General features: G+C 38.5%; 1 protein-coding gene and 1 long non-coding RNA gene across 2 annotated transcripts in view; one reads left to right on the top strand and one right to left on the bottom strand.

Moving 5' to 3' along the window:
• Nucleotides 1-1,725, bottom strand: part of LOC148190225 (uncharacterized) — a 48,442-nt gene extending 46,717 nt beyond the window's left edge. The window contains exon 1 of the long non-coding RNA XR_015779153.1: nucleotides 1,605-1,725. This is a non-coding gene — a long non-coding RNA (uncharacterized LOC148190225). The remainder of the gene's footprint in view (nucleotides 1-1,604) is intronic.
• A 64-nt stretch (nucleotides 1,726-1,789) lies between these two features.
• Nucleotides 1,790-10,759, top strand: odad1 (outer dynein arm docking complex subunit 1). Its single transcript, XM_088089462.1, has 15 exons — nucleotides 1,790-1,923; nucleotides 2,307-2,390; nucleotides 2,529-2,625; nucleotides 2,726-2,915; nucleotides 4,112-4,237; nucleotides 4,403-4,516; nucleotides 4,661-4,728; nucleotides 4,821-5,008; nucleotides 6,400-6,534; nucleotides 6,767-6,849; nucleotides 7,081-7,249; nucleotides 8,110-8,273; nucleotides 8,367-8,470; nucleotides 8,597-8,687; nucleotides 9,986-10,759. Exons 2-15 carry the CDS (start codon nucleotides 2,324-2,326, stop codon nucleotides 10,088-10,090), a joined length of 1,701 nt encoding a protein of 566 aa, XP_087945588.1. The 5' UTR covers nucleotides 1,790-1,923; nucleotides 2,307-2,323; the 3' UTR covers nucleotides 10,091-10,759.
• The last annotated feature ends 2,693 nt before the right edge of the window (nucleotides 10,760-13,452 follow it).

The following is a 13,452-nucleotide window of genomic DNA, read 5'->3' on the forward strand; positions in this document are numbered from 1 at the left end:
GCAGAAATCATCCTCAGATTATTTAACTAAATAAAAGTAGACAAGCATTGAATTAATGTATTGTTATCAAAATTTACTTAAGTTTAAAAACACGTTCTAGCAGATGATGCTTATTAGACCCACTCACGCTGGAGTTGTTTTAAGTCTCATTTCAAAAAATAATAACTTTATGTGTACAAATTATTATCTTGTGTGCATACAAGTATTCAATCTAAATTATTATTATAAAATGAATATTATCTTTCTCGACCTCAAGGCTCCATACTTTAAAAACAGTGTGTACTTTCTACCTTAAGTCAGTGGTGAAAAAAATAGCCTAATTACACCAGGTACTGTACTTCAGTATAATTTTGAGGTACTTGTGCATACTTGAGTGTTTGCAATTTCTGCAGCTTTATAATTCTACTAAACTCCATTTCAGAGGGAAATGTTGTATCTGTTTTTCACTCCACAACCTTTATTTGAAAACTTTCTTTACAAAAAAATGTAATAGGCTGATAAAAAATATAATTAATACATAAATTATGATATCATAATATCAATAAAACTTAACTGATTATGCAAGGATAAATTCTCAAGCTACCCAAGCCAGCAGTAATGTTATATAAAGCATATTCATATATATATATATATATATATATATATATATATATATATATATATATATATATATATATATATATATATATATGTAACCAAAAAAACTGCCTTACATTTACTTAAAACAACAATAAGCTTCAACTTTTACTTTTGATACTTTAAGTATATGTTCTGAAGCTAATAGTACTGGTGTTTTTAGTTAATGTTAAGTAAATGTTTAAATGCATTAGTTTTACTTGTAAAAGAGTATTTCTGCACTAAAAAAGCAATTACATACGTCTTTCACCACTGCTTCACCTTGCTGGTAAAATCACATGCTTTTGCTAAAGTTATTTTAAATAACAGAAAAGATACACAAATATGTCTAGGTTGTCTTAAGGGGGAAAAACATCCCTCTTATCAACTGAGGTTTTGAAGAAATGTTTTTATATACATTAAGTTTCTTAATAGACATTTGGGCATATGTATGTGTTGATTTGTATTTCTTTTACACATTCAGTTTTACCATTATTTGTTTAAAGTGCCTGGAAATAACCTTCGAAAACGTGAAGAAAAGGTTTATTTTCTGTTCAAGTGTTATCCACTGTGAATTTGGACGGTGCGATACTTCATATTATGGTCCCGTTGTTTTTGTCCAGCTAACACCTCCCAGTTAGTTACCTGCAGCATCTTTTTTAAGCGACTCAACGACAGAAGCACTTACAGTGCGAATAGGAGAAAACTTTAGAGTTTTATCTTTCTGACAAACCCGAAAAGGGAACGAGAGCTGCAGTTAATTTACTTTGGGTAAACCTTGGAGAGGCCTTTTAGGTGAATTTTACACGAGTTTAATGAAGTTAACACTTCATTGTTACCTTTATTTTATAAGAGGATATTAGTACGTCGTCCATCACTGACGTTAGTGAACCTAACACAAGGAGAAATAAAAAGTAAGCCAACAGGAGGCTGAAAGGGAAACTTTCAAGCTAAGCTAAACTAAGCTAGGCTAGGCTAGGCTAACTTACCTTTGTCAAACGGTGTTGTTTGGCCACAGAAGCCGTGAGCACACCTTTAGACAGCCAGCTCTCTTTTGTCCTCACAGCTACAGTCCTCTCAGTCTTGTCAGACAGCTCCTCCTGTCGGGTTGTGTGTGCATAAGCAGACTGGGACCTCTTCACCACCCAGACTGGCCACATGAACACCATCATTGAGTTACTGGTAATCCTAGGTCCCCTAGCAACGGTTGCTAACAACTCAGGCTGCTGTGGGCCTGTCGTCTGTCCTGGGAAATAGCGCTGTTTTTGTTTTTGTTTTTTGTTTTTTTACTTTTTAAACTGTTAACAGGTGAGATAACTCGCATTTTTCCTTAACTACAGACACTTTTTCTATACCTTTCATATACAAGCTAACAGTAAGTACGCTAAATATTCTAAGTCTATCATAACCACTAGCAAGAACCTCCTTTAGCGTAGATTTGATGACCTGCTAGTTTGATAATTGTAAACCTAGATTTAAATATCTAAATGTCTAAGGCAAATTCAGCTATGCACGCTCAGTGTTTTTTGGTTGTTTTTTTTAGAGATGAACCTGCATTGTTCAGTGTAAAACAAGGTGCAATGTAAGACGACTAAATATCGAGGTTTGATTAAGGAGGACAATGACATTTCCATAAGTAAAGGTTTATTCTGTAATTTCTGTAAACAGCATTACTTTTTTATTTTACCCAGTAAAGCCCAGTGTAACTATGCCTCGAGGAAGATCTGCCAAAAGTGCCCGCTCAGACAGCAGTGAATTGGATATTGATGGCACAGGTACTGTTGTTTGTGTAATGTTGTTATTTATCAGTACATGTTGATGCTGTCTAAATAATGCTATTTTGCCAATTGCATGGTTAGAACAGCTACAATGTTTAAACTGTTTTTTTTCCTTTTTTGTTTTTTTTTAATCAGAATCAGAAATATCCAGACTGCAGAGACAGTTCAGGATCATGGAAGGAGATCGGCAGGCTTACAGCCTTCAGGCCCGGGAGCAGATCCGCAAACAACAGTGAATCAGCACCTCACCTACATCACATTTTCAGCAGTGTCTCTGTGTGTTTTTATTTTATTTATTTGCCCAATTGGTGGTTTATGTTATGTGAATGAAGGCAGGAGATAGAGAAGCTGCTGAAGGAGCAGGAGGAGCTGCATCGAAACCTTGGTGCGTGTAAGAGCTTGTCACGCCAACAGCAGGACAGTGAGGACACCCAGAGTCTTCGTGTTCTGCTGCAGCAGAGGGACATGATAGAAGTGGAGCTGAGCAAAGAGAAGCAGTGTCAAAATGAGCTAGACAAAGAGGTGAAATAAAGACACACAGTTCACAGAACTTATAATTGAGCTAGATGTCACTTGGCTTTGTCTCTTTCCAGGAATCATGTCCCAATTACTCGAGATAATCTATAGAACTTTTTGAGGGCAGTTTCACAAAGGAATTTATTTTTTCTACCAAACTACACCAAAAACTGTATTACCATGCAAGTGGAAACAATAGACTCATGCTCAAACATGTGGCAGTGTGATTTGTAAACATTAATGGTATCCTCCTTGGCTGAGCTGTAACTAAGACAGGGTCTTCATCTCCATTTAGGATCCTTGTAGCCAGAGGCTAGAAGCTTATCTTGAGCCTCTCAAAGTGGGCCTGTTGTAATTATTACCTTCCCCTCAACCTCACCAGGGAGAGAAGGCTGTTATCCAGGTGGCTGGGACCTGGGGCCTTATTTTTGCAGCCCCTGGTGTAAACATCCTTAAGGTATGGTAGAGCAGTGTCTTGAGTGTGTTTAGCTGAACAAATCAGTCTTTGAAGGTCTTACGGTCCCGTTCAGCGCTCCTTCTGTGCCAGGCAGTGATATGGCCCGTCAGGACGCTTTCAGTGGTGCAGGAGTAGAATTTCCTCAATATTTGAGGGGATACAATGAATTTAATTAGGCCTCTAAAGTGAAACAGTCTTAGCCTTTCCTTTCTCACCACTTAATTAGTATGCAGCACCCAGGTCAGGCCCTCGGTGATGAGGACACCAAAGTATTTGAAGCTCTCCACCCTTTTCACCGAGGACCCGTTGATATTAAGGGGGATGTAGTTCTTTTGCTGTCTCTTCCCAAAGTCCACTACCATTTCCGTAGTTTTGCTGATGATTAAGAGTAGCTCGTAATCAAGTCATGATTTCTGGAAGTTTCAAATGTAGTTTTTCAAATGTATTTTTTGGTGCTTAAGGCACCACAAGCCAAGTGACATCTAGTTCCATTATATTAAAGAGAAGGCAGACATTTCTGTATCTGATCTCTCCAACACTTGGCAACTCACACCAAAACAATCTAGACTGATAAATAGTGCTACAGGTTGAGGGAAAAAAAGTATTTTTGAATTTTTAGGTCAACTGTCCCTTTAAGTCCTTTCTTCTTCATATGATGCTTGTCCTAGTTTTATTTTATGTATTATTTAATGTTTTTGGTCACCAACCACAGTTCCTGTCATGTGTATGTCCGTAACATGGGCAGATTGCAAACGTGGAGTTGAAATTGGCAGAGCTGAGAAAAGGGGAGATCAGTACTGGTGATAAACAAAGATCTGAGGTACGGCGGACTCAGAAGGCCATACGCACTTTGGAATACAAACTGGACAGAGTGAGTTGTAAATTCATTACCCCAAAATGCCTTAAAAGACAGATCTTCAAATGTTATGTAGAAGTTGTATTATTCTTTGTCCATTTTCACAAGTGCATGTCTTCACACAATTTAATATTCTACTGTATTATTTTAAAGTTTGCATCTGTCCTATATTCTGTTCAGGCCTTGACTCGCTTCAATGAGCAGCTCACCAAAAACAGCCACCTGAGAGAGGAGTTGCAAACTTTTCATATTGAGCGTGCCCGTTTCCAGCAACTACACAACAGACTGGACAAGGTCAGAGCTCATAACCATAGATATTTCAGAGACAAGGCCCCAAACACGCTGTAGCTTTTTTTGTTTAGCTTACTTGTTATTTAACTCCATGTCCAAGCTGTTTTTACCACTCAGACATCTCTTACTGATTCTTGTGTGTTATAGGAACTATACGATGTCCGTAAGAAGATCGGGGAAATCGTCAACCTGTCCACAGCTGCTTACGATGCCAGGTCAGACATGAGACAGCTGTGTCATGTGTAAAATCAGCATAGTATGCACATTTTTAACTTGATTGTTAAATATCTTATTGATAAACTTTCAGGGTGGAGGCTCAGTCCAAGATGACGATGATGAGGGAGAAGGCAGAGAAGGACCTCGCCCAGTACAACGCTGAGATGAAGGAACTGGAAAGAGTTATTGCACATGAGTGCATCCTGAAAGAGTTTATGACCACCAAGTGCAGCGAGAGGAGCGGGCAGGATGATGGACATGAGATGGGACACAGACAAGGTAGGATGCAGCCACTGTAATACTGCCGTTTTGACATATTGATAAATACGATATTGACTAAAGTGTTAATGAGGATATCAACACTGGCAGTGATTATTCAGTGGGGAATCTCATCAGTTATCAGCGTGTGCTTTTTAAATGCCTGGGCACAGTCTCATACAGTGAATCCAATGACCACAAGATATCTGATCTACATGTAGCACAAATAAAATGATGCTGAGGCAATAGAAAAACTTACTGATGCCACAGTGAGAATGGTTTGAAACAATTATGTTGCATGCTCTGCTTCTGACCCGAGCATAGTAAAAATTAGCCTATTTGTCACTCTCTGTGTTTAGGTCTCTGGGTCTAGACCATACTCTTTTAATTTAATTCCCACCAAGAGCAATTGAGCACAATGTGTGACACTAGTAAGGAAAGAGGCAAGAGGAAAGAGAGTAAAGGCAAAAACCTAAAGCAGAACCAGATGGTGGGCAGCCATCAGCCTCTACTGGTTGAGATGACAGAGTGAGAGAGGCAGCCCTCTTTCTCGATCCGCTTCCAAACCCTTTGTGTCCCTTGAAGTGGCAGCTACACAAAAATTATGAAGTGCAATCCGTAGTTCAAGCAAGTGTCACGGGGTGTGCTAGGACCCAATTGCAGCACAACAGAGAAGGGGAGTAGTTGGTAATTAGCTTTATTTAATCTTTTGGCAGGTTGAATGGAGCAAAGGTGAGTATAATCAGGTTGCAGGTAAGTAAGGACAGTTATCAGTTCTGGGGTGGAGCAGAGTCCATGGGTCGAGCAGAGTTCATAGAGAGACTGGGGTGAACTCACGTTCACAGGTGATAGTTCAGAGTTTGAAATTTTGAACGTGAAGTGGATTGGCAGGTGAATGCATCAGGTAAGTTGCACAAACACTCACAGCAGGAGGAGAGAGGCAGAGCAGACTGTGACAGCAACAGCCCTAGATGAGTAGCAGGATCTGGATGCTGGCAAGATGGAGAGATGTTTACACATATAAAGCTGGTTGAAATTTGGCAAAGTTTCCCTTTAACAGATCTAATAATAGAAATATGACTAATAATAATTATAGCAGGGAATATAACAGACTACTGTTAACAGCAGTCTGTTAAAATCAGCAATTATAGCAGTGATGATAATAGAAGTATGACTCATGCAGCACAGTCAGTCCTGCCAGATATTCTTTTAACACTGTAATAGAAAAAAAGGATATGTTTTACAGTGTTTGTTAACTTATTTCAATCTTTACCAGCAGCAGCACTATTGGAAATGTCTATGTAAATGATTACAGTGTAAGATTGTGATTCGTTAAATAGGTGTGTAAGAAAAATAAGTCATAAGTCAAAGCAGTAATAGATGATGATGATATTTGTGCTTGTTTGTCACAGTGTCCGTGCTGAAGGAACAAAGGAGGATGGACTCGGGGGAAGAGTCACTTGACGCTCTAGAGGAGGTGTTCGAGAAGATTCGGACTGTAACAGGAGAGGACAACCTGGACCTGCTGGTCACCAGGTTCATCCAGGGTAAGACTTGTCAACACAACCAGAACATTTCAGAAAGACAGCACTACAGCACTACGCAATGATGCCATAATCACATTAAAAAATGTATATGATGTATTTGAATTTAGTTTACATTTATCTAACTTAAGTGAACACTTACGTTAAATAAATTTAAAGCCTCACTTTAATAATAAAGTGAATCAGTCTCAGTTTAACACATTTAAATGTATCTCATTGCTGTTTCATTGTGAAGTTGAAGACCGGAACTTTGCACTTTTCAACTTTGTAAATGAGCAAAACAATGAGGCTGAGGCACTGAGGGATCAAATCAGCCAGGTGAGTATGTTTGTTCTATTTACTCGTCATTAAATCTTGTACTTTACAATGTCTTTTAAACTCCTATTCAGTGCAACAGCAGAAAACAATTGTTATTGTTAATTGTTCAGAAAAATTACAAGCAACCAGTGTGAATAACTTCAAGTTCTGCTAGTTCTTGGATAGACTTTGTTAGTTGATAAAAAAAAATTCTAAATTTGAATGTCTTTACTGAAATGTGTGAATCTGCAGATACAAGCAGAGATTGAGCAGTTTCGAGTTGCTGGTTTAAAGCACGAGGAAGATCATCGCTCTCTGGTGCGAGACATCAATGAACAACAAAAGACAACCCAGTCTCAAGCTGAAGACTATGAAAACCAAGCCAGCATCATCAGCAAAATCCTGGACGAGGTCAAAACAGGTTTGGTAGCAATTTATTTTACGTGTCTATGATTTCCCAATACTTGTCTAAGTAGTTTCATTAATATATTTGGTAATTAAAGGGGATATAGGGACAGTGTTCACTTAGTAAAATTTCATTTATAATGCCAATAAATAGGTAGCGCAACCTCAACTCTTTTAGTCAGATGAACATACGAAAATGTAAAATTTGTCTACATGCAAGCATACACTTCAACCCACATGAAGAGCAATCTCCAATAGTAGATGAATATTCAGTTTACATGGGTTGAATTTGAGCAGTCCTTTTAAACAGAAACCAGTTTTCCCTAAAATTTGTTGTACATTTTATTATTTTTCCATGAATAAACTTAAGGAGGAAATGACAGATCTATAAAATACATTTTGTTTCTGAAATACATGTGATTACAAAAACCCCTTCAACATGCTGCTTGGCTGGATATTTAGAATAGAAGAATAAGATCAAGTACGTTTTCACTTACAAGGAATTTGTTTTGGTCCTTGCATACATTAAATGTACAATCAACATATCACAAGGATATAAAAAAAATCTAAGTACTGCAATGGCCAAAGGCATAAATATTGAATAGAAACATTGAAATAAAAATGTGAAAAGGTTTTTTAAACAAATACTATAACATATCAAATATATGCAATGTATCTGTTTCAGTATGAATGAGTTTTGTGCAGGGTGTGTACAATAATTATTCAGGGAATGTGAAAAAGTTCAGAACATAGCAAATTTGTGCAATGTACAGAGATAATAGTACAAGATGTATGTTAAGGTAACATATACAGCGACTGTTAATGGGACAGACAGTTATAGGTTTTCCTGATACTGGTTTCTTCCTTATCTCACAGGAGTGAACAGCACATTCTCTAAAATGGAGTGTGACAGCTCAGTGATAGAGGATAATCTGGGCTCCTCTTCAGGAGTCAGTGAGAACAACATCATGTCCTACCTGGGTCTGGTGGAACAGAAAACCAACGAGCTGCTCACCATACAAGCTTTCCTTAATTCCAAGGTAACCTGGAAACCTGTGGTCTCTTCTTACCTATTCTTACATACATTCCTGTTGAATTTAAGCATAATGTGCCTGTCTTTGTAACTCTTACAGGATCTGGAGAAGGACTACAATCCAAAAGACCTGGCCAAATTTCTTTTGGGTCAAAATCCAGAATTGCTTCAGCAGAGTGTTAGCATTCAACCTGCAATCAACAGGTCTGCCTTTTACCTCTTTTGTCTCTTCATTTTGTTACCTGTGTTATAAATAGTATATCCATGCATACCTTTAAACGTGGTGAACATCATGTTGATGAGTGTGTCTGCGTTGGTTGGACTCGTCAGTGTGGAGTATGATGCAGAAGAGTCACCGGTCACTGACGAGGAGGAGCGGCCACTTTCACAGGGAGAACTGCGCAGAAGAATATTAAAGGGGGTTAGTGCCATCCAAATCCTACACTACAAGGTTTAATATGCAGGAATTCATTGTGAAATATATACAGATTTATACAATAGATATCCCTCTCAATCATCATTTATGACCAGAAGTGTATGGCATTGTATTTATTTATGGAGACTCTAACCTCTGCCTGTATTTTATTTATTATTTTGCGGTGTTCAGCATGGCACTAAAAAAAAAATGGATATATAGTGAACGAGAGTAAATCTGAGGTTAGCTTTCGCTTTTGTTGGCAATATTTTTACAAAGAGTGACCAACAATTCCTGCATATGTAACTGTAAAGCTACACGCATGGTAACTAACTCATGAACCTAATCTTGTGTCATGTTTGCTGAAACTGTCACCACACTCTAAAGGTGGAAACGAGACAGATAGCCTGTAAAAAAATCTTGCCTCTCCTCTTTCTACTGCCTCATATGGTATTTGCTACAATCTACCAAGCTGCAACAACAACAAATCAGAGGCGAGGAGTATCTAACACAGCTGTCAGTCATGTCAATCACAGATTGTGTGAGGCCAAGCTATCAAACTCGGAAGCACTGATCAAATATCAGTCAAGATTCTGTTACTGCATTGCCTATTTCTCACCTCAAATCATTTCAGAAACATATTTCAGTGTACTGTTTAGCTATAAAATGAGGAAGTCTATGACCCAGCCACCATACTGGACACAGTCAATTACAGTACCAAGCACCTCACCACCAACCAGACAGATATTCTTATTTTACAGCTAAACAGTACACTGAAATATGTTTCTGAAAACATTTGAGGCAAGAAATAAGCAATGCAATAACAGAATCTTGATTCATAATTGATCAGTGCTGCCTAGTTTGACATTTTGACCGCAGTTCACAAGCAATTATTGACATGATTGACAGCTGCAGTACAGACTTCTTGGCTCTGATAAGCTGTTCTGTTCACATGCAGTAAGGTTATTAAAAGTACTACAAGGTCATATGGTTTGTTGTTGTTGTTATTGTTGTTTTTGTGGTGGGCGTGAGGGGTCATATATTTTTTGTATAATTTGTAAAGCACTTTGTAACACTGTTTTGAAAGGTGCTTTATGTATTACTATTATGATTATTATTGAGCAGGCAAAGGAACATGATAGTTTTTCACAGATTAGCTGTCTCATTTAGTGCTGTGTGAATTTCGTGACAGTTTCAGCAAATTTCCCTTTTTTTTTGTAAAAATGATCAACTACAGCCTTAAGTGATAATTTATGCATTACATCATGATACATTTTGTTCATTTTTCTGGCTATGATTTACAGGTTCTACAGAAAGAGAGTTCAGTCCGGCAGGCAGCAACCAAAGCCTCAAAGATCGGTCAGCAGTTTGATGGCAGACGGCGTTCTCTGGAAGACGCACTTATCTGACACATTGACCTGATCTGTAGAAGCACATGTGCACATCTTCCTTAACATCTGCAGCTGAAGGGCCTGCTTTCTTTGTTTATCATAATATAGATCAATTGAGGCCATGGCCGCTGGTGGAACAAGCCTGATTGGCCATTTTTATATGTTGCAGCCTGCACATGTAAACATTTAAAGCTTAATTATGTTATGTGTATGCCACCTTTTATGATGAATCATTGGCATGGTCTGTTACATCTCGGTGTGATTTATTTAGTTGGAACTAATTAGGTTTGGAGCTATAAAGATGCCTTTTCAGATTCTGGTAACCAGCTGTCCTTTTGATGTGTGACTTGCCATCTGGCTTTGACTATACAATCTGGTCGCAGTACAGCCCTCCCGCACTGGCAGGGCCTCGTTACATGATACTGGCTGCTATGCTCAAACAGAAAGGTTGGGGGCAGCAGAACCTTTTGTAATTGTAATTGGCATGCTGAAGCCTCCAGTCTGTGTTTCCAAAAAGGAGGTGAGGAGCTTTTAGTGCTGCACACACTGATTTTGAACACATATTTGTTTGGTGAAATAATAATGACTTTTCTCAAATGTGAATGAACCCTCATTCGTCAAGATTTCTGTGATAAAATCAGTGTAATTATTTAAATAAACTGTGACCTTTCCAGTCAATCAATTCTGTCCATGTTCACCTCAATCATTAATCATCAGTCCCTCCATACCATATTAATTTCATGTAATATCAGCAACATCTATCTTTTCTTGTAACAGTCAGAATGGCTTTTAATGTGCAAGGATAAAAAAAACTTTACTTTGATCCTCATGAGTTTCAAATGTCATCTTATCCAAACATCCTGGAGTGAGCCTGTGTTGGGGCAAAGATGGCAGTCACTGCTGCACAGAGCAACTTCCTCTGTACAAAAGAGAACATCAGGACGGGGAAGTTATTTTAAGAAACATATTTTTACTAACAGTGAAACAATTAACAAAGAGTGTAACTATATTTGGGCTTTAAAGGTCACACTGATGCCATCATACCTTTTTTTCAGTTGTGTTGTACAAGAAAAGAGGCTGATTAGACAGAAATGTACCTGCCTAAACAAGAGAGAGAGACAATGTTGCTTGAGTTGTGTGGTTTTAATTATCTGTTACATGTTTTTTCTCCAATGAGGTTTCAACAGCCGCAATTTCAGGAAGTGAAACTGCCAGTCTGTAAACATTTATGACTGATCGACCAGTGACTTGGTTTGCTCTGGATAATCCCCCTCGCCGTCTCAACTGTGTGGCAGTGAAAACAGATTATCAGAGATAAAAGGGTGCTGTGGAAAGGCAGAGGGGTGGCGGCGGTGGGAGATGAGATGGAGGAGGCTGCTTTCTTTGAAATTCTACTCTCACTTAGCCCCCTCCACTCCCAGCAAATTCTCGGTGCACACGGCTCTCTGCATTGCCATAGAAACCTTCCTTTTAATCACAACAGAAACCTCATTTCCTACTCCTGACAAAGAGTCCTCATTGCCTGTAGAGACCGCCTGCATCAGCCATTTCCAAGACCCACCTCCTTCTGCAGGCTCTACCTACCAGCCGCAGCAGCAGCCTCATTTACCCTTCGCTCTCCATATAAGCACATTTTCCACCTTTACTCTTTCTGTAGCTCAACGGTTTCCCCATTTTACAGTGCATCCTCTGCTCCACAGCTCATGATCTCTTGTCATTTCAGTCATTGGTGTAGATTTTTTTCAATAAAATATAAGAGACTTACAACATTAATTGACGCAGAAGCACACAATTTTGCATTAAAATTCACCAGAATGCAAGAAAAGGAAGGAACAGTGTGTAAGATGTAGGGAAATTTTGTGGCCTCTAGTGGTGAGGATTACAGCTTGAAATTTTCTCCCAGTTAGAATTCCTTCAGTGTTCATTGTTCAGGAGTTTTTTACTGGGAGACAAATTATCTGCAGAGGACTCCTGGAGACTCCTGACTCCTCTCCAAAACAAACTGACCCAGTGATTTAAACCAGTAAATAACTAGAACAACAACAACAACAATCGGTTGATGCTTCACTGCATCATTAGAGAGCTGAAAAAAATCTCGGGCATCAATTTGTAGCTTTATGTCACTGGTTTCCATTAAAAATTACTGGTAGCCTGATGCGGTGTCACTCTTTGTGTGAAAACAGCATTAGAGGTGTAAATCACTGGTTTCATCACAATACAATAATATATCGATACTTTGGACAACGATATGGTATTTGCCGATATCACAAAATGTACCACGCGACGATTCCGATTCGATTCACTTTAGGGACCTGTGATCGATATGGGCCGATATTATCTGCTCATGTAACACAGTTGGTTACAGGAGAAGCTGCCACCCCTTTCTTTGCTTTTGTCCAGAAAAGATAAAAACACCTATACATAATTGGAAATACTTAAAAGTTGTTCATTCTGTTCGAAAACACTTTCTGGGGGAAAAAAAAAATCATCTTAATTCAAACCATGATCTTTTTCCTAAAACTTCAGGGCTCTCTGACTTTATGACAAACTTCTCTCAACATCCTCAAAACCTGGATTAACAACAAGATCTTTTCACTAAAGTAAATCTCAATGACTATCAAGCATTACAGACAAAACAACTGTCTTTTGTAGGTCACATTTCCCCCACATTTACAACATGCTAACGTTATTAGCATAAGCCTATGGCATTTTACATTGTATGAATTAGTTTAGCGGCTAGTGGGCTTTTCCTCTACATAAAACTTAACCAAATTACTATTATTTATGCTTTGTCTCACTCACCACTGGTTTAAGTCCCTGCATCTCCTGACAGAACAGCATGGATGATTTCCAGTCTACATGCATGTTTTTTTCAGTTGACATTTCTGAAACAGAGCAGTAACGTAACTTTAGCAAGAAGTCAGTGAAGTTGCCCGGCAGGTGCGTCATGTTTCCTTAGTACGCTTTTTTTTTTGCATATGACGAGCGCTGTTTGTTGACCCACAGTTTCTCCAAAAACAAAACATTTCCACACTTTATTCCCGCATAAACAGCATTATCCACACCCTCTATTGGCTGCTCGCCATCGTCTGCCAGACACTGTGTGAGGGTGACACAGACTTTCAAAATAAGGGTGCGTCTGAAAGAGAATAATATGAATTAATGTTTACACTTTGCATCAATGTTACATTGTCATTGCTCATTTAATCGATACATCGATGCAGATCGATGGATCGTTACACCCCTACACTATATTAGTCAGTTTTGTTCAGGTCTTCTGTAAAAATATGGTGGTGCAACATCAAAGTCTCCATAGACAAGAACCCACTCCTTATAAGTGACTCATTTTAAGGTAAATAAAACACATCGGTTTTTATTTT

The sequence above is a fragment of the Plectropomus leopardus genome, chromosome 2, assembly GCF_026936395.1.
Source record: "Plectropomus leopardus strain MGB_pleo_1.0 chromosome 2, ASM2693639v1, whole genome shotgun sequence".
In the NCBI taxonomy this organism is placed as follows: Eukaryota; Metazoa; Chordata; class Actinopteri; order Perciformes; family Serranidae; genus Plectropomus; species Plectropomus leopardus.

Coding starts and splice junctions, on each gene's coding strand:
- odad1 (XM_088089462.1), top strand. CDS start 2,324: ATGCCTCGAGGAAGATCTGCCAAAAGTGCCCGCTCAGACAGCAGTGAA. Junction 5,009..6,399: donor TGAGATGGGACACAGACAAG/GTAGGATGCAGC, acceptor TGTTTGTCACAG/TGTCCGTGCTGAAGGAACAA. Junction 8,471..8,596: donor ATTCAACCTGCAATCAACAG/GTCTGCCTTTTA, acceptor TGGACTCGTCAG/TGTGGAGTATGATGCAGAAG.